At 36.3% G+C, this 21,949-nt stretch overlaps 1 protein-coding gene across 1 annotated transcript in view; it reads right to left on the reverse strand.

Annotated features, from left to right (window-relative positions):
- TMTC2 (transmembrane O-mannosyltransferase targeting cadherins 2) overlaps positions 1 to 21,949 on the reverse strand; it is a 235,982-nt gene that overhangs the window by 71,782 nt on the left and 142,251 nt on the right. The window contains exons 4-6 of the mRNA XM_032106615.1: positions 11,439 to 11,553; positions 1,881 to 1,966; positions 847 to 1,031 (exon numbers count right to left, since the gene is read on the reverse strand). Coding sequence (XP_031962506.1) covers positions 847 to 1,031; positions 1,881 to 1,966; positions 11,439 to 11,553 — 386 coding nt within the window. The remainder of the gene's footprint in view (positions 1 to 846; positions 1,032 to 1,880; positions 1,967 to 11,438; positions 11,554 to 21,949) is intronic.

Below are 21,949 nucleotides of genomic sequence, written 5' to 3' on the forward strand. Positions count from 1 at the left end.
TTTAACCAATTAGTAACTCCATGTGACAGAGCTGGATGCAGCAGACAGATGACAGGGAATCTGCCCAGCTTGCACATGCCTGATCTTAAACAGCTGACATAACTGTCACGGTCAAGAACACTTCTATGGATCAAAGCCACTCACAACTCCCGTTCTGAAGTATGCCTGACAATGCAAAGAGGGAACGAATTTCTTCCAAATACTGCTAAAGGTCAAACCTCAAGTGAATGTCCAGTTTCAGTTAAGCTCATCAGGGAAAATGAAGAGGAATCACAACAGTCACAGTTGCACATGTAAATGAGATGGGATGGCTGGGGTGCAGTATATTGTTACATTAAAAATATCTAACCCACTTTAGCACTTAGCTCAAGTTATCTGAAAATAACACACAGTGGGATGTTTTCAATCACCGAAGTTTTAAATTATTTCAACTGGGTCTTATTTTTGGAGACTTAAATGCAAGCGTAATGGCACTTTTCCAACTAAAGATGGACTTACTCTGTTTTGAATTATAAAGCCACTACACTTTAGGTTGACTGGCCTTTAATCAGGTTTTATCTTTGCATACCAGCTACGGGTACAAAGCCAAAACCAATGAACTAACACATATCAGATGTGACCACTGCTAATGTTGACTTTGACATGAGAACATCACACCGCTAATTAATATCATTACACCAGTGGCTGTAGAGAACAAATATTCTCTGTACAGAATGCTAATCCTGATCTGGTGAAATTCAACCAGTTTATGCCTGTGATGTATTTTGAAAGTCTGGGTGGAAGCAATAGCTATTATTTGTATATGAAGGTTTTATAAATATATTATATACAAATCTGGAGTCTTACCTCATAGTGTCCTTGTTCATGAAAAAGTTTTCCTAAGTTATAGAGACAGCTGGTAACAGAGCTTTTATGAGCATGAGGATCTTTCAGATTTTCATCAGGGATCTCTGAACACTTCACAAAAGTCCTCCTGGCTTCCTCTGTCTTCCCCTGATTCATCAGAATGATACCAGTATTTAAATAGGCAGCTGTGAAGAGGGAAAAAATGTTATCTTTTAATGGAGTTCTCTCACGCTGTATCTACTGTTTTAATTCTAAGTAGTACCTGATGGAGATCCCATGGTTATCTAATTTAGTTTTTGAATAACATAGATCACTCACTGGTGTGAGTGTGAACATGTAACATATGTGAACATGTAAAAGGTAGAAGTTCAGAGTCAAGGAAAGAAGAAAGTGGTACAAAGACTGAGTAAGGAGAGAAGGAATCACTGGTTAGGCAGGGTGTTCCCATTTCATTCCTCCCTTTAGGGCTGTATAAAGCATATAGCACCACTGTTTGAAATGTTACAAAAAATATACATATACATAAAATATAAACATATAGAGAAGATTTAATATTGAAGGTACAAAAGTCTCAGCAATCTTAAAAAGCACCACTTGATTTTGGAATCTATTACTGGCAACATACCGATGATTATTCTCCATTTTCCCCAGGCAAGAAAGAAAAAACGAAAGAATTTAAAAAATATTTGTATTATTCACTCACACATACAATAAATATCAGGGTTTAGCTGTAAGAAACAGAAAACAGGAGCCTGAAAATTTGGGCAGTATTATCTGCGGCTCAACACCGCAGATCAGAAGCATTTTAAGTTCTTGTAGTGCTGCTGAGTATTGATTCGTTATCTGCTTCTTACTTGTACCACAGTAAATGTAGTTGTTTACTAATAAAGACTTGCTTCCAAGGGCACAATTTCACCTTTTGCTTTCTGACTTAAAAGCTTCTGAAAGAAAAGAAAGTGTTATTAAAGAGTAGGAAAATTTTCTATGAAAACTATAGTCCATATTATACAAGCTTGTATAGTTAAAATACTTACAAGCTAGTGTGGGTCTGCTACCAATTGCCAGTTTATAGTAATGCAATGCCTCTGAAAACCTGCTGTTTTCCTGAAGTAGTAATCCTCTGCATAAGGGGAAAAAAAAAAAAAAAAAAAGGAAAAAGAAAAGAGAGTAAGGTATGAGGTTACTACAAAGAGTAACTTGAAAATAAATATTGAAAACAAAACTTGGGTAACAAAGAAAAATATGCTGACTGGTATTTCAGAGATATAAGCACTTACTAACAGTTCAGTGTGAAAATTATTTCGTGTTTAAAGACGAATTCATAGACATCAGGTGCATCCATATGGCTTTAACAAAGCAGATGTTAAACAGAATAGTTTGGGCTTTTTTGGAAACCAGGAAATTAATTTACTCAGTTGAGAAAATGTTAGCCTGTGAGACTTTTTGAAGTGAATAGAGTATGACGGAGGTATTTGTAAGTCATTAATGATTAGCATCTTTTCTTGACCTGAAATAAGCAGGTCTTTTTCAAATGCATGATAAAGTCAAGCACCCAGCCCTTCACATGTGTTAAGGACTCCCCTTGTTGAGCAATTTCACTAGATTATTCACTGTACAGCTAAGCATCTGTAACAGTTCTCATTTTTCCTGTATTCTTTATGCTCTGAACAAATTTACTAACTGAAGAAGAGGTATTAAAACTTATACTGAATATTTCCAGCTTCATACTATATGGGCTTTAATTTAGCTTTTTAGACAAACATCATTGTGAATTATGATTTACACCAGCCACCCACAAATTTCTGAAAAGTGGTCTGAACATCACTGACATGAATGTACATTGATGCTTAAATGAAGGCCCAAAGCACTGCAGTTTCTGAAGTTTTAGAAGACTGAAAAAAAGCATATACAAATATATTAAAACCAAAATGATTTAAAAATCCTTAAAAACCAGTCATTTCAGAGTGGAGACTCAGACCTCAGTACCCAGGGTAAATGACCCTTGTCATATAACTCAAAATAGCCAGGAAAACACAGCTTTTCCTCTTAGGTGGAAGTGGTATCCTATTTATTTGTAGTTTTCCTAACCTACAGCAATTTTCTTTTCTTCCTCTGTGCTTTATCTGCTGATAGCTTTTCAAACTGCAAAGAGCTTGGACTTCTTCCATCTCCAGTCTCAAATCAGAGAAGATTTGATTTCCCTCCAACATCTCAGGAAAACTTTTTGAATTAAACCAGTAAACTTCAAGGGATGACAAGAGAAGGGCAGTTAGCTAAAGAAGTAGACACCATCTATGTTGTTTGCTTCTTGTCACTGGGTTAGGATTTAACAGAATTGAGGAATACATCCTCTTTTTCTTCTATACTATCCTATCAGCATCACATGACCTCACTTTGAAACTGTCTCTCAATTAACTTCAGATTAGACAGTAAATCACTTTTAATATTAACAGAACTTACATTTAGTAGGTACTTGCAGTAAAGTGATCAATGAGGGAATACATTCAGGATACTTTTTGCCATGGCACCAAGGTTTGTAACTATTGTCAAGTATCGTGCAAATGGCAAGAGGTATGATCATCAGGATAGAAATAACGTCTTCTAAATTATTGAGAAGCTGAATTTTGATTACTCCAATATTTTTTATACACTGTCCTTACTTCAAGGAAGATTACTTATGGTAATTTGATCCTGTTTGCTATTGATAGCGGGAGAATCAACAGAAAAAAATAATGTGCATGGTCTGACAGTTAAGCTGCTTCTTAATTTTTTAAAAAGTAAAATCATTCTCACACACAATCTTGAAACAATTTATCTAAGAAATTCCATTCTTATTTTAGTTCTGGAATAAAAAACGCAACATATTGAGAGAAGTAATACAGTAATTGGTCAACTTCAGCAATACAAATTACTTTCCTAAGTGTACATTTGTGGTTTTGTGATTAAAAGAACTTTTATCTGCAATTAATTACAAATTAATCTTCTGCATTCACTACATGCTCTAATACTGACTCTTTTGATTAATTACTTGATACTTAGAGGTGCATTTTTTTTTTTACTTCTCTTTCAAAAGACTTTTTTCTTTCAAAAGCTGTTCTGTTAACTGTCAGTCTGTCAGTGTGTGTGTCTCTCTCTCTCTTTTTTTCCCACATATATAACCCAAGCAGCTCAGATGAAGACCTGAGTGCTGAATTCCACCAGTGTTTTATTTGTATTTGTTTTGAGGTTTGGTAGAAGAAACAGGAGAAGAAGGATATAATCTTACTAAGGCATGAAATTGCTTCTTCTCCTTGTGAAATTGGTCCTGATTGATCACTAGTTTTCACTGTAGCTTCTGGCAGTACAAAAATTACTAGATTTATGAGTCTCCAGTTCTAGTTTCAGATAAAATAAAGTCAGGAAAAACTGATTTTTCTAGATTCAGTGAAAGAACATCCACCAACTGCAGTTCACACCTTGCAGGCACTGCAGATTCCAGTGTCTCACTCCTCCCAGTGGCCAGGGCACTTGGTTGTATAAGGAAGTATCTACTATGGCCAGGAGCAGATCTGCTCTTGACATGCCTTTCACTTCTTTGCTTACACTGCAAAATGATAACTGCTCTTTGGAGATTTTCGGCAAAGGGAAGAAGGAACAGAGAGAAAGACCACAAAAGCATCAATACAGTGAGAAGCATTGGACATAAGCCAGAGGTGGAGCAGAGCCATTGACACATGCTGAGTATGTACCTAACTTTTGTGGTTACAAAGATATAAAGCCTTCCTTTTTCCTTACTCAAGGATAAACAAAGGAAAGCACATCCTTGAAGTAAGGATGCTTGATACAAAAGAGTAAGTTCAAGTGATCAACTTGGATGAAGACCTTAAGGTCTTCTGGAACTTTTAAACAAACTTTCTACAGTTATTAAAAATGCCAAAATAACTAAATAAAAAAGCCTAACCCCAAAATGCCCCCACAAAAAACCAAAACACAGGAACAGTTGCTTCAAGTTGATACTTCCAATACTTTTTATTCTCTCCAGCTTGCCTTCCCAGTTGTAAGGCAGACAAATGAAAATGTTAAATGCAACATGCAACTTCTGTGCAAAGACAGTTTACTGACATAACTGAAAAAATGTGGCTTCTAAAGTTTAATAAGATGAGTAATGTGAAAGAATAAATGAGTATGAGGAAGTTCTTCACTGTGTGGGTGACCACACACTGGAACAGATTGCCCCGAGAAGTTGTGGAGTCTCCCTCACTGGAGGTATTCAAGAACCGTCTGGACACAGTCCTGTGCCGTGTGCTCTGAGATGATCCTGCTTGAGCAGGGAGGTTGGGCCAGATGACCCACTGTGGTCCCTTCCAACATTACACATTCTTTCATTCTGTGAAATACATGAGGATAAAGTATTTGAAAAAGAGAAAGCTACTTACAACATTGGACACATAGTAGACAGTTATAAACTGTCCATGAATTAATTTAGGATTAATTAGGAGACAAGTTCTAACTGTCATAAGTAGCAAGATTCTGGAACCTTACAACAGGATTTTTTTTTGCCTGCATTACTTCTACATGGAGCTACTTTTACATGGAGCATTAATGATTTACAAAATGAAGGATATGTGCTGACTGCTTGCAGGAGTAGCAGACTTCTCCTAGTGACTTAGGAAGTGGCTCAGAATCCTAGGGCTTTTTTAAGAGGAAGAAAAATAAAAAAAAATTTAAAAAGATAAGCAAATTCTGACTATCTGGAAATGATGCACATCACTTCTGTAGATAGAATTGCTCATTGAACTCATGCAGGAAAACACTTCCCCCAAATGAGTTGTTTGCAACCTTCCTGAATTCTTTAAGCTGCCAACTTTTACCTATCTTGATTTGCTACAGTGGGAATTACTGTAACACGCATATATCAAACCAGGAATCCCGTGGAAAGGAAATATACATGGACAGATTCTTGGTAGATGTTTCAGAGATGTTTATTTCTCCAGCAGCATGGCCGGGGCTCTCCCGAGGAACCCTCACAGTCTGGACTCCGAGCCTGCCCAGGGAAGCACAAACCAACCAATGGGGAACGAGGCTGACCAGGGGCAGGGAAACCCCGTGCCTCCCCTCAGGGCCCCTCTCCCAGGGCTACATGGCAGGGGAGGGACCCCAACATTGATTGACCAACAATGAAAAATCTTCCTGTCTTCCTCCTCTGCTTTGGTTTTGACCGAAAGTCACGAAATACTCATGGCACAAAAATGTTTTCAGGGACCAGAAGGCAGTCACAGAATACAAACAAGCAGTAGATGGTCTATAGTCTTTCTCAAGTTTCATATTAATTTCTTCCTGTCGGTAGTCCTATTAAAGCCAGCTGGTCTACTTACAAAGCAAACTGCTCAGTGACTAAAGGTGGCATAAAATGACCAAGTACAATACACAGGAAATACAACTGTCAAAGTAAACATGTATGTTAGTGAGATATTTATAACATGTATCCAAAGGTACAATATTGAAATAGTTTAATCAATTTCGTTTACTGGTTTATAACAACTAATACAGGGCCTGTTAGCTATTATTTTGCCATGACTGCAATTCTTCTGTGCCTCAAGCTACATTCATCCCATTGATTTCAGGGGGGAATTATCTACAAAGGACTCTATTTACCTAAATGCTGCACTGGTAAACAAAGAAAGAAATGGAAGAAAATCCTCTTTTATTCCCCACAGAGATGTGTCTCCAGTCACACAGCAAGAGAGAATGTGCTTTGCCTAAGGCAACTCTGTCACTGTCATTTGCAAAACTAGTGGGTAGAAAGTTACGTATGGATGCTACCATAAATCTTACTTTTTTAATCAATAAGAACCCAAACATACAGAGAATAACCATTCCCTTTGCAGAACTCACTAGGTAATCTATTGCCCCAGTAATAAAAAAAGCCCCAAAAAACAAAACTAAACAATCAACCCCAACACAACCTCTAGTCTTTCAGATAGCGCAGTAAAACTCTTGTTATGTTCTCCCAAATCTAGGGAAGAGCTTCAGAAATGCAAGCAAATTGGTCAGCAAATATAGCCCCCTTTTTTTTTTTTTCTGTTATTGGTGTAGTTTGATTGGGAATACTACCCTTTCAGGACCACATCAACTATCACAACTCCTACTTCCTTGACAGAGGGAGGGCTGCTGTGAGGATGAGGAATAGCACTGCTCCTGTCTTTCTCATTCCTCTGGACAATGGGCAGTGCTGTGCTGTATCTGCAGTCCTCAAACCAGGTGCCTCTTCCCTCACATGTGCCCCAGTAGTCAACATAGATAGAGAGCTGGACAGAGCTTCCTACAAGAGGGGTCTCTTTTGAAACTGAATGGGGTCTCTTTTGAAACTGAATGGCAGACTCAAACTATTATTTTCCTCATTTTATAAAATGGTGAAAGTTTATGTAAGGACTATGACCACAATTTCAAATATTGAGGCATTTCATTGAATAGCTAGGTCACTGAATGCCTTTCATCTCTCAATATGACTTTGAAATCTGTACTTCATATAGGCCCTACAAAGTGTCCCAGAGCAGAGTTTGCACCGCAGGAAACCACCAGTCACCCAAGTGACCTTTGGGTGCTACCTCAAGAGCCAGTCTGACTACACAGCAAGATTTTATCAGGACAGCTTTGGTTATAGCAAGACACAAATTTTAGCTGCTGTCTTTGACAGAGGAAGAACTAGCTGGCCAAGCAGAGAGTAATTCCAAACAGGTTTGCAACAAGTTCACATTCATAGCTGAGAAAAACAATGATCAAGTACTGAGACACCAGATGACACATCCTCTTTGCTTTTAAACTCAACATCCTGAATGATAAAAACTTCTGGGCTATCAAGGAAGAGGAACCATAACCTTGAGCTGTTTCCTACTAGGTGGTTGCTGCAGGAACTTTGGGGAAGGTTCAACCACAGTTCAACACAGGTTTGTAGGTCAGACTGCTTTTAGAGTTTTTTGTCTCTGATAAGGAGACTTTTATGCCAGCACCCTTAAAAGGCAGGGAACATATTTTCCAATGTCTAAAAGCTGACAACAATAGACAAGGAAGAATTTTGCTCATACTGATTTTTACCCAAGGATGCAGAGTAGAACTTTGCTTGTAAAACACTGCAATCCTAGACTTCCTAGGATAGGTAAAGTCTTCAATAGTGGCTGAAATTTCTAACAGAAACCTAAAAAAATCCACACTTATTGATAAAATACCCTAAGTTTTCCAACGTAAGTTTATGGAAATTCACAATCCAACCTTATTCAAAGAAATTAAATTATATGAATAACGAACTTGTACGCGCAGTCCTGTATCACTAAAGGCAAAATGAGATAGCTCAGGAGAGAAGCAAGGGGATGGCCAATTGCTAGAAATTAATCCTTATAGGGCATTGTATACTCCAAAATTACAACATTTCAAGCAATTAATATAATTTTAAAGGAATATTCAATATCTTTGTGAGATTGAGAACATCCTTATTAATCCAATGAGAAACTCAAGGTAACATAGGTTTCTAATACGGATGACAAAAGAATATTCTAAGCATAGCCAGGCCTAAATACAAGTGAAATAATATATGCAAAACTGTCTTTTAACTGTTAAACAATTTTACTTTAGACACGAATTATAAGCAATTTGAAACAATACAAAAAAACCCACAAGCTTTAAGTAACAGTTGTAAGGTAACAATGATTGAAAAGCCAAAACAAAGTAAAATAGTTTTGTTTTAATCTACTGAACGTTGCCTTGTTTGAAAGAATAAACTATCATTTCTCTACAGCTCTGTCCTTGGTACTTCCCAGTATTAAAATAGACAGTTTTCTCAGTTAAAAAAAAAGCATAGAAAGACAGGTTATTTTATGGTGATTTACTACCCTATGAAATCTAGTTGAAATCAGCAGAGCTACTGAGAACAGAGCTTTGAGAATACAAATATAACATGCTCATAATCAGGCAAACCTTCAAATGAAGATTATATAGTTATGTATTAATGCATTTTAAGTTCTTCTAAATGGCAAAAACAGCTGTAACTCAGAGCCATAAGGTATAAGCCAGAAAACAAAATCATAGCACTGAACTCAACTATTCATCTAGTCTGTTAAATTCTTTAGATTTTAAGGTATTAGTAGTCAACTTCTAAGCCAACATTTCAAATTATTGGAAAAGAAGGAAAGAAAACAGATGCTTCTGTTTATGTAGGTTCTCTCTTTGATTGTTATCCATTAAAATCGTGAAGTTAAACCTTAATAACTTGTTCTTAATCAGAGAGCACTTGGATTTGTTATTGCTATGAGTGAACATTGAGCTGCACATGCCAATTAATTTGCATCAAATACTGAGGCATAGGTGCTTAGAAACAATAGCGAACATGTGAAACACATACAGTGCTTCTAAATAACTGTAAAGATACTTTTTTTCCAGGAGTTCTATTGAGTGACTGTTTTAGTTTCAAAGGCACATACTCAAAACTAGAAACAGCAAAACTGACATATAAGACACATTTTTCCATCAGAGGATTTTTGTAAAAGGCTCCGATAGACCTACATGCCAGGGATGGGCTTAACTTGCAAAGGAGCTCTCGAGGACTTGTGCTTAAAAGAATTGATTCATCTGTGCAATATCAAAGGACACTCCATTTACCACCTATTTTTCATGCTGGATATTGAAGTATCTGACACTAAGAAAGCCTACAAAAAGAAAAAAGTGATGCAAGATTTTTCTTTCAACTAGCTATTCAACTACTGTTGAATAACTAAAGGTTTTGTAAAGCTTGTTTTAAAAATAAACATTCTATTCTATGGTATTCAATATAGCAGTAGAAAGGCTAAGAATTAAACTTTATTTCTTAAGCTCTATATACACCAACCATCCCTTTAGTTAAAATCCTTCCACACAAATTAAGTAGAATTTCAAAAAGTTTTCTGTTCAACAAAGATGAAGGTTTACAGACATATATTTTGTGTATCAATGGAAAACTGGAAGACTAGTAGCTTATTCTGAGAACAGTGAAAAGACTGAAAGCTGATTTCTTTTATGTCCCTGTCTTTATTGTCCAACCCCCTTTCCTCTTCTTACCCTGCTATTAACTCAGCTTCCCTCTATGACACAGTAAGAGACAAAAGTACCCTAAGGCATACAAAAAACTTAATAGTTACAATTTTCACCTTCAAAACGAATAGCATATGGGAAATATACATGTATCAATCTTGTCACTTTATTTGCTACAATCTTCTGCTGGGTTAAGAAGTTATTTTTTAAATGTGAGCAGAAATTTCCTCTTAAAAATATGTTTTTCTTGCTCCTCACTACCTAACAGAGAAGGAAATTATGTGCATACATACATTTGTGTAACTAAATGATTTTTAAAAATACACATATTTTGAAATACGAATTTCATTTTGGAGCAGAAATTCCATAACGAAATTATTTTGAGTTTCATTGTGCTTAACTGAAAGGCAAGTTAATGAAATGGACAACTTATTCCTTGTAAAACAAGGAAAAAATTAGTAAAAAGTTAGTGTTATGGTAAACTTCATTTTCACATATTATATGCAGCCATTTTAAACTGGACTTAGGCAGAACAATATTTTTTGATTGATTGATTTGAAGAGGCTTATTATTTGAATGCAGGTTTTGCACACTTTATGTAACAGTCACACTTTTCTGCTGCACATCAGACATTATTCTCAAATGGCTCCCTATGGAACAGCAGTCACCTGGATTCTGTCCTCCACACACATCACAAAACAAGAGCATACATGGTGGAGGTGACCAGCCTGTCTTGCAGCAGAGCCCCACTCCGACGGCTTGTGCTGGCTGGGTCATGGCAGGAGGGGGAGGAAGGGCAAGGGCCAGCAGGACAAGCAGTGCTGAGCAGGGCACAGGTGTGACACCCAGCTGGGACAGCCAGGGAATCAGTCCCCTCCCTGCTGGGACACGCAGCACCATCCCACCTCAGTGCAAAGCTTGGCACGATGTTCGCTTCCTGTTCATGATTTGGTACATTAATGAGTTGGGATATCTTTTTTCCTGCTGAATAATTATCTTGATGCTGATGTTATTTATCCTTTTACACACCGACAACAGGGTTCAAGTAATTAAACTTTATTTAACCTATGCTGCTCTGAAGTCAGTCACAGGAGAAAAGTAATCTGCTGTTTTAACATTTCAGACCTCTGCAGCTAACAGAAGGGTACTGGTCTATGCTTGGAAGCGCTTACACCACTCTGCCCACCAAGTGTTATATAGACTTAAAAAAGAAGTCTAAATAACACCTCACAATTTAATCGAATCACAAACAGATGGAGGCCTGCAGCTGACAACTCATCTATTGGTACTTTGTTTAGTGTGGGGGTTTTTTTTCTCCTTTTAAAGCAAACAGATTTGTAAGTTTACCTTCTCCATACCCATTACATTAATATACGATAATGTTGACCAAGAAAAAAATCCTGTCCACCCCATAGCTTAAGGAGCACAATTAATGAAATGACTATTACAAAGCAACAAATAACATTGTCTCCATTTCCAGCAAGTAAATCAATAGCTCCATTCACAACAGGTTTCAAGGACAATTCAACCCCAGGAAAGCCACACATACTTACAAATTATAAAGCATATCAGCCATGTTGCTGCGGTAGTACAAGGCATTTCTATAGGCGCTTTCAGCTTCAGAAATCTTGCTCTGGCTCTTGAGAACATTTCCAAGGTTACCCCATGCTGTCGAGAGGAGAAAACAGTATTCAGAAAGAGCTACAATCCAATTACACATGACAGAGTATCCAAGTATCAGGAAGTTTCTCAGGGAGACAAACCCCACAAAGAAACTATTTTTATTTAACAGGAGAGGAGGTTGGTTATTTTTCCCCCCCCAGTCCTCTAGTTCTCTGCATCTTACTGTGAGACTCATATTTCACAGAGGTGATTTACATGCATTCTGCATGCTTATAGCTTTCGGGTGGGAAAAGGAAATTTTTTACAAAAATATGTCTCTAGAAATTACTAAGCAAAGGGAAAGGACCATTTTATTTCATATCACCTATAAATAAGTATCTCCTGAGTGAAATGTGGAACTGAGGCAACTTCCTAGTTTTAAGGCTTTTTTTGAGCCTCTTGACTCTAAACAGCAAGAAATTTTTCCAGAGTAGATGTAGTCCTCACTGAAGTATTAAAATTTGACATATGACACAGGAATTGAAAGAGCAGTTAGGTAAGTAACTAGGATTAAAAATATGCCATATGGATATAAACATACTGCACAGATCACTAAAATGCTTTTTTTTTCTACTAGAAAAACATGAGGTCCCATTCCATACAACTTGTGTTACACAATATGCTTTTATAGCCCATCTATAAAGGACTTTAGGTAAAAAAATATTTAAAGGTCCACATGTGCTCCCTTTGGTGTTTTGTTGAGCAGGACAAAAACTACTTAAAAAAGGAATTGTAACTAACATTATATTGAAAACACAACCTATGCTACTCAGAACTCAGGAAGATAATTTAACTGGAATTATCATTACAGTGTGTGTGAACATGAAAAAAAACCTCACATTATGCTTATAAATGCAAAGTTGTTTCATAAAAAAGTTCTACTTTCACACTTTTTTTTAAATGAAAAAAACAATGGAAAGATGATGCATGTCCTTTCCACCACACACACAATGTATGTCAGAATATTCTTCCCTCCAGATGCACTAACCATAAACATTAGCTCAAGTAGCAAGTAACTCTGATACTTCAGTCGAGACCATTTTTTTTTTACAAAAATTTGCATCAGTTCTGACTAATGCAAAATTTCAAGGCAGTTTTAATATAACACTGCTAAAGAGGCTGATAATTGAGATAGGCATTTTTTTCCACAGAAAATGCATAGCTTTCAAGCTGCTGTGGCTTGTTGCAGAATCATCCTAGCACAGGAATGGAAACAGCAGCAAATACAGAATTTCCTCTGAGCAGAATGAACTAGTCATTGCTGGGAAAAAAGTATCAAATCCCTTTAGAATTCATAAAAATCATGTCATTCAACTGAGCACAACGTTTTCTGTACACCAAAGAAAGTATATGTAATATTTCCACAGGAAAGGAAACTATCACTTCTGTGAGTCAATTGATTTTAGCCTACTATTTAATGAGAAATAATTCATATATTAGTTATCAATAAATCAACAAATTCATAAAATGTTCCATCATTTTGAAATACAGCTGCTAAAACTATTCTCAGATTCACTCAACTTTTATACTCGGCTAGCATAGGTGCAGAATTTTCCCATTACTGCTACTCTTCCCTTTTTACACACAGAAAACACTTTAGAAGTACCAATGAAGATGACTAGCCAGTCTGTAGGCATTAACCCTTGTAAGAAAAAAACAGACTTATATATGATTTTTTAAATTAATGTGAAAACACAATCTGATCTTGCTTCTGCAATAAATGAACATCCGGTTTCCCATAACTGTATGTTCCGTATAATCTGTAGGGATTTTTGTTTTCACTCTAATCTCCCGTAACAGAGCATTACATCAAATGACTGTTTGAACTACTGGTAACAATTTCCTGACACATAGTTATTTATTCCCAACCATTCTGAAGCTCAATTAATGAAAGGATGCATAAAAGGATGATTCAGTTCATCTTTTCATCTGTTAGACTGGAAAGACACTGTTAACCCTGTTCAATGTAATAGTTTCTCCTCTACATTTCATTTCATGCCATAGGCTCTAATATTTATCTGAGCTAACAATTTTTAAGGCCATACTTTAATTTACATTTTGCAAAATAATCTGTGTCAGGTTTTTAATATCAATCCTGGCAAACATTTAAAAATAACATAGCAAAGAAAAAGAAAATGCTGCCTTTCCTAGTATGTTATGAAAACTAATGACACAAAACACAGAACTTAAAAAAAATTGATACACGATACTCACATGAACAAATCACTGAAGTTTGGTAATACTATTCTCACCTTATCCTATCAGACTCGCATAAATTAATCCACAAATCAATGAATGCATTAAGGAGTGTGAAGTAGATTATTATTTGAGTAAAACAAACTACTTGAACAAAGACTGAAGTATTTAGGGAACAGCCAAGTAATTTGCAATCAACTTGTCAGCAGTTCTAAACTAAAACCTTTAATTTACAGAAAAATGCACATGAAGCCAAGAAAATCTCTATGGAGCTTTCCAGATATTTGTGTATTATTTATTATTTTTTAGCTTATGAAATTAGAAACAGCAGTTCCAGTTTGCATTCCCTCTCTTTAAAATCCTTCTGCATTTCATCTGACTTGTCTATGGAAAAGAAGCGAATGCATGACAATTAGAACATCTATTTTTTTCTTCAATAGTGTTTAAGGATGAAGCAATGCTCGTCCAGGAAAAACGGTCCTCTTTTTTTTACTGTTCACCTGTTTATTTTGCAGACATTAGATTTCAAGACTCAAAGATGACTAAAGCATGTGAGCCTGAGAGATTCTGTAAGGGTACAAAGAAACATCTTTCTCAAAACAGTTTGAAATTCCTACCCATTGCTTTGGTAAATCATTTATTTGGATGATAAATGAGGGGTCAGAATTCTAATCCTACTTTTCTTAAAAACTTTTTTCTGGTTCCAATGCTGTCCAAAAGGATTTTCCATTTGCTTATCCTCCCTCCCAAGGCTTACAATTCAATTAAAAGTAAGATACGCACATCAATTCACTAATAATCTCCTGTTGCTCACAGCATCAATATTTGAAATCTGCATTACAGTTGATGCAAAGTTTTGTCTTCTTTCATTACAAACTTGTTGAGTAAGAATATCAGAGCGAAATAGTTTAGAATAATACGACAAAATTTAAAACATTACTAGGAGGAAATTTCACTTGCCACTTCTAAATCCTGTGATGTTTGCCAGTAATTACATCAGAGTATGCTTTTCAGGGTTTGGGCTTTTTTCTTTCAAGAAATTAGCTACTTGCGTTGTTACCAGTGCAATGGAAATAAAGTAACTATGGAAAACTAGGAGGTTTTACTATTTTCTAGGTGATGCTTCTCCTAAAGTGACTAAAAGAGCACAGAGAAGATGCTTTTGACCTTGACCACACCATGTGTGTTAAAAGGTTTGGCAAACGCTAAATTAACTTCTAAAAGTTTGGAGCATAAAATGAAACCAGCCCTAAAATGAAATAACCTCTTCTCTTTTGCTACTAACTTTTACATGCACTTAATGCTCATTCCTTGAGCATGACAATACAGGTTTCCAGTTTAAGCTGCCTTTTTTTTTTTCTTTTTCTTTTTACCTTCTGTTCTTAACACTTTTTTATTTTGCACTATAAGTGAATGCTTTACAGTTATCAATCTGAAAGTCATGAATTACAAGCATTCACCTTTCCACCTCACCCGTGGCAAGATCACCGTGATCTAGGCAGACACAAGTGGAGTAATGCATTGTGAATCTCTCAGCTCTGTGGCAAAGGGGAGCAAACAGAATATTCAATATTCATGGAACTTTGACTATGTTTTTTCTGTTCATTCTTAGCACCTACAGGGAATACATTTTATGAAGCAAATTTTTCATTTTACCACCTATCTGAATCTCCACACTAACAGCTGAAAGCCACATATTGTCCTACAAAGGGCACTGGACCACTGCTAAAGTTATAAACTATTCAAAGATTAGAGAACTTTGCGAAACAATGGTGATAGCAAAGGATGCCTCAGCATACATCACAATGTAGAATGTGGCTTCATTAAAAAAAAAAAAGGATTATGTTCATACCTTTTTAACAGATACATTCCTGTCACCAGACTCAGCTGTCTCCTGCTGAAATTACAGGTGCTAAACTGCAAATTAAAAGAGGTATATTCTGTTTGCTGTTCTGCTGCTGGTCTGTTATTCAGGAGGCTTTGCCTCCTGATGCCTTTGTATTCTTGAACACTTACTACTCATCTATTGATTTCAAGTTTTTTCTGCCAAGGATTCTATCTTGCTATGGGTTTGCACAGGGACTACTCTAACAATGCAGGCAGGTACTAACAGATAATGAATATTTTATAACCTCTGGAGGAATGAAGTAAAGGAGGAAGAGGAAGTGTTCTTGCAATACAGAAGAGAAATGTAAGGAACATTTCCCCACATAATTAGTATCCTCTCAAAATGAGGGCCATTTAAACTATGTTATTCACAGTCTAAATATCATGGGAACATTGATACTTGACTAAGATTTTCATATTTTATCTATATTCTTAACTTCTGTTAAAAGATCAACCTTCTTAACACGTCTGGAAGCAGACAAAGCATTTGTTTGGTTAAAAAAAATTATGAAAAAAAATAGCTGTAAAGTTTGTCATTCCCCTGACTCTTTTGAGGACTTCTGAACATGATCTATCATGAGGCAAACTGAAACATTAATACCAATGGAAATGGTATTAAATGGAAAGTTGATCCTAGTGGAGAGAAAAAAAAAAAAAAGGCTGATACTTGCAGCAGAGTTTCCAATATCCAATTATTCCACACCACCTTTGTTTGGTAAACTGTGAAGAAATACTAGCACAGCACCAGTTATAAAATTCACATTCGAAAGGTCATAACCATAGCTATAAAGAACACCACCTTTCCCTTTTGGTCAAAAGGTTAGATTCAGCAGCAGCTTATGGCTTTTCCTTTCCTACTTGATAAAGCAGAGTGGTGTTCCAGTCTTTAGCATTCACATTTCATCAGACAATCACCTTTTTCTTCAAGGGTGAAACAGTTTCACAAACAGAGGAATGACAGGCTTCCCCAAGAAAAACTCTGAAAGCTCAGTTGCACATTCATAAAAACATAATGAAGAGAGTTCAACAGCTAAAACAGTTTTTCTACAATACAGAGCCACTCACAAAGACATTCAGAAGATTAACTAGATCATGTTTGTTGAATGGTTTGAGAATGGAAAAATTCAACTAAATTGCTGCTTTCAAAGTGGGACAAGTTTTGCATAATTTCTGTACTATGGTTTGTATAAGGTATTTATATTTTTCGTGTTATTTCAAAGAAATAAGGATTTTTTTCAAAATATGTAATAAATTCATGCATATAATTTGCAATAATTTTCCTCTAGAAACTTCACTTGTTAATAGAACATTTTGATCAAGCTACCTCCTTTTGCTAACTCAACCACAGAACTGCCCTATTTCTTGTTTCCTAAAGGGATAAATGGTTTCTACATAATCATAATTTATGAATTTAATCTACCTTGAACATCGATTTTTTTTAAATATCAGTGGGTATGTGGTAACGTTGAGACAGACTGTGTTAGAGATCTATCACCTCTTTTACATATTCTTCTTTTATTAAGGTTGTTATTTATATCATTTTTTCAACAGTTCATTTGTTGATCAATTGCAGAGCTTTTGTAATGACAGCAGGTGAAAGAAAAACAGAATTGAAAACTATGCAGTGCTTTGAAAGCTATCCAACAACATGTCAGCATGGGTACTAACCAATTCACTTTTGGCAGGCAGTGCTTCGGTTTTGCTTCTCAGTTCTGCAACCCTGATGCAAAGGGGTGCGAATGCATGTTCTACTGCTGATACAGCCCCTTCATCCCCTGTGTTACAAAATCCTTTGTGTCCTCCTCAAAGGATAGCAGAGTGACCTTGGCAGCTCAGTGAACATGAGAGATGAGACTGAGCAGCTGGTAGTGTTCTTTGGCTTCACCATTACCTACCCTCCACAGCCAATTAAATTCTGCCACACCCTCCCTCATGCTAAAATGATTTTTGTGAAGAGTATGGTATCGATCAGACAACCAAGTTAGGAAAAAAAAAAAGAGAAAAGGATGACCAAAGTACCTCTAACATCTAATCTACTCACTGTTCTGTTCACAGCAGAGCCCAATCACACCTTTGCAGAGCTTTGTTAGCTATGTGTCGCAAGTGTGTGAACACAGTAAGACATTACTGCCACGAAGTTCCCATTCCATGAAACTTCACAATGGTCAGGAACAGAGCTGTGAACAGTGCTGATCTGAAACTCTCATGATATGAGGAACTGTATTTTGTAGAGGCAATGGATATAAACAATGCAAGAAAACGAAATGAGGACAAAGGAGCAGAAAAATGCAAGTGGAACAAGAGGACATTTCTGAGCACCCCTGTCATCTCAGGATGAACATTGAGATCTTCAGAGCCTCATACTGACTCAGGCAAGGTGGTGACCATGTACTAAATTTGTCAAATTATGTAACCTTCTTAACAGCAGGCTTCTAAAAAATTATCTATGCTACGTTCAAAATTATCACTTAGGTCCCAAGTGATGAACTGCAAGCCAGCCTCCTGCAGCAATGGCAGGGTGCACTGAAATGTCAGCTCTGGTCCTCAAAGCTAAGAGTAGACGGATTATTGTTGGCTTCTTCCCAGAAAAGGGGAACAGTGAGAACAGTGTCCTGGAAACATCCCAGAGGAGCCACAGGGAGAAGAAAATCAGCATTTGGGTTTGTCAAACCAAGAGAATCTTCAGATGTGCTCAAACAACATATGTCAGACTTGGAAAAGGCAAATTAGTTCATACCCAGGTAGCAGGCTTTTCAAAACACTTCAAGTTGTCTGGTTTTGTTTGTTTTGCTTTAAATCATTTAGAAAAGCAAGACAAGAGCCTGTGAAGCTTTGCCAGCCAATACATATCCACATTGGTATGGAAATATAGGTGGCAGGAAGGAAGGTAGGTCATAAAATTACCTCCTTCATTTACCAGTAGTGAAACTAATTAAAGACACTACAACTATTAACTAGCATCTTTAATAGTCCATATTCAAAATACCTTCTGTATTTTAAGACCTCAAAGAAAAGTTCAGTGTGCTAGAGCATTCAAGGAAAGAGAAGGAAACGGCATTGAGAATTCAGTCATTCTATTTCGTGATCTTTTCAGCAATTTAAAACAAAACTATGTGCAAGCCTCTTGTGCATACTGTAATTGCATCAGGTACCATTTACTTTTTGGATGCATGAAGATTGGCAATGACGACAGTTCAGGTTTAAGTAATAAAACCCCCTGTTACAAAGGAGGGGTACTTGAAACCTTAGAATACTTGTGTTTATCTATATACATTGGGATTTTACCCTAACACAAGTGGCATAAAAATGCATAGATGCAGATTACTGCCCTGCCCACATTAAAGGTTAGTTTCTCTACCACATTTATGTAAGGGGACCTGAATATGTACCAACACAAAATCCATTACAGATAGGAAAATGAAGACATGTAATTCAAGGCAAAAATTTTACATAAAGAGAAATTTTTCCAAGTCATCATATTTTGAAAAAAAGGCAAAATAATGAAACAATTGGATGACTATCTAATGCACTTAGACAAACATGCCTGGCTTGAGAACCAACTCAGATAATCTCATCTTCCTCTAATTAAAAGTAACTCCCTCTGAAAAAAAAACCTCAGGCTAATTCCACAGAACACTCAAATATGGACCAAAGGTTTGTCTTTTAATCAAACTGGAAAATAAAATATATCATTTTCTGGAAAAAAAAAAAAAGAAATTTATGCCATTTTGCTTGATATGCTACAAAAATTCATCTTGCCAAAGCTGATTCCTCCTTGACCAGGGATGCTTGTTTGGTTTTTTTTTTCTACACTGTAGTTTTTAGCCCAGATGAGCTTGTTGAATGATTTTGCAGAGCACCTCAGGGAAGGCAGGAGAAGAAGGAACAGTCTGATGGATCCATGTCTCAATGTCTTATATTTGTTTCTTTAAAAAAGCCTAACTATTAGCTAATGATAGTTCCTCTTCCTATCCCCCTGCAACTTAAGAGTCACAGATTAGAGTTGCTGTTGTACTACACTCCAAGAGGAAAAAAAAAATAATCCTTCTTTCCAGACCTCTACACATATATACATATATAAAGGAAGAATATCAGGCTTTCTCATATCCTGCTGAAGAAGCACATCCCACACTGACTTGGGTTTCAGAGGAAATTACAGCACTACTAAAGAACTGAGAGAGAACACTGTCACTGCAGAACAAATTCAGAGTTTGAACCGAACTGTAAACCACTTTCCTTCAGCTCTCCAACATATTTGGCATAACCAGCCTGTTTTGCTGAGGCTGGGCTGCCTGTGGCATGTTCAAATGCTTTAAATAACTATGACTGTTTCCCAAAAAACTTACTAATGACCATTTCTTCTACACTGTTTAATCATCCAGACCAGCATTACCATGCATTTAGAGAGCTCCACACTGTTTTCAGGGAGTAGGCTTTTTATTTAACTTTCAAGCAATTCCATGTGGTTCATTTGAGCTATGTCCTTGTTCCAGCCAGGACAGAGTTAATTTTTTTACAGTAGCCTGGCAAGGTGGTGCCTGTAGTCCCAGCTACCCCACCAGGCATGGCCAGACCCTAAAGTTATTTGATACCATCTCCCATCACTTACCAGGGGCAGGAGTAAGGAAAGATCTCTCTCACTCCAGTCAGGGGAGAGAGCATTTGGGAGAGTCTGGATGGGGACAGTAATTTGGGGAGCAGTATTCCTAAACCAGGACAAGCTGTTAACAGTGGCAGATACAAAAAGTATTTCCAACTTATTTTAAGAACTTTGAAGAATCCTGTAGAACATTTATCCTTCAAATTCTCGCATTTTTGTTATGAACAGAGACACCAAATCTATCATGGTATATCCTGCATAACTCATATATAACAGACTTATATAGCCATATAAAATTATATATTATAAATTATCCTTTTAAGTGTAATTCCAGCCTACAATTTCTTTTCCTAAAAAAGATCATTGCATCTGCCATACAGTAGCTGTTACAAAGGTTCTTACCGGTGGTTGGAAACATTTTACACCATTGACAGAAGATACACCTTAAAGTAATTTCTTCTTAGAAAAAGCTGAAAATTACAGAAGTCAAGGAAAATATCCATGCAACATTTAATCAAAAAAGACTAAGTACCAGAAAGTTCTGGCAAAGGTATTGAGAAAAACTGATAATGACTTATTATGTTTCTCTGACAATTTCTAAAAACATTAACTAAAAAGAATGCCAAGAATCACCATAATGACTATATATTCTGATATGTATTTATCAACTGGCTTAGGAGGGATATTATACTGCCATAAATACAGAGAGGTTTTAAAACAACCATGAATCATCAAAATAAAAAAAAAAATCAGTAATATCTTATGATAGTAGGTAGTATGAGTTCCATTCCAGAGGGAAAAATTGAGATTAAAGTGGTTTGTTCAAAGACTAAAGAAGAGTTCATTAGCAAAATTAACTCATGAATACCTACCTCCAGATGGTATGCTCATACCACTCATATCACTCATTTCTTAACAGTGATAATATGCAAAACTTTTAAGTGCACTTATTAGTGGGTTTTATATGTTTAAAATCCGATGTTTTATATGGCAATCTGTGCACTGAAATCACTTTCTCTCTTAAACCTTTTTTTTCCCCAAACCCACATTTTCTATTCAGTGCAGTGTTATATTAATCACACTGTTACCATTTTATTATTATTGAAATTAAATGAACCAAAGGAAAAAGAAATAACTACTGTGCAGAGTAGTATTTTGGGCTGTTGGGCCAAAGATGAGTTGGAGTTTTACTGACAAGCTACGTATAAAAAAACCTGAATATACACAAAAAAATACGTAAATGAAATCCCAAATGCTCAAACTATTTTAAAACACACAAGGTGGTACTTATTAGGACACACACTGCTCTATTTAGGAGGTAAGAAAAATGTGTAGTGAACAACAAGCCGTGTTTCAGAGCAATAGCTATTCAAAGTTCTAAAGGTATTAGAGGAGATCTTGTCAGCATAATGTAAGCTCTTAATAATAAGCATATTTGAGGAATGCTGAACCTTAAAATACTTAATCTCCTTTGGTCTCCAGTCATCAGTAGTGATACAAAAAAAATAATAATGGAAAATGATGTTTTATTGCTTTTTTTTTTGTTTGAGGGAAATACGGTTTTTCTACCTAGCTTAGTCCAAGTAATAGTAACTGTTTTTCCTCACTGAACTGTTAGTTGAATTTTTAGTTAAGCACCCACTTTGTGTAGCAGGTCAACTATTTCCTGGAAGGATCCTCAAAGCTTGCTTACAAATGTCATGGCACCAGGAGACTAAA

The sequence above is a fragment of the Corvus moneduloides genome, chromosome 4 (genome assembly GCF_009650955.1).
Source record: "Corvus moneduloides isolate bCorMon1 chromosome 4, bCorMon1.pri, whole genome shotgun sequence".
NCBI lineage: Eukaryota > Metazoa > Chordata > Aves > Passeriformes > Corvidae > Corvus > Corvus moneduloides.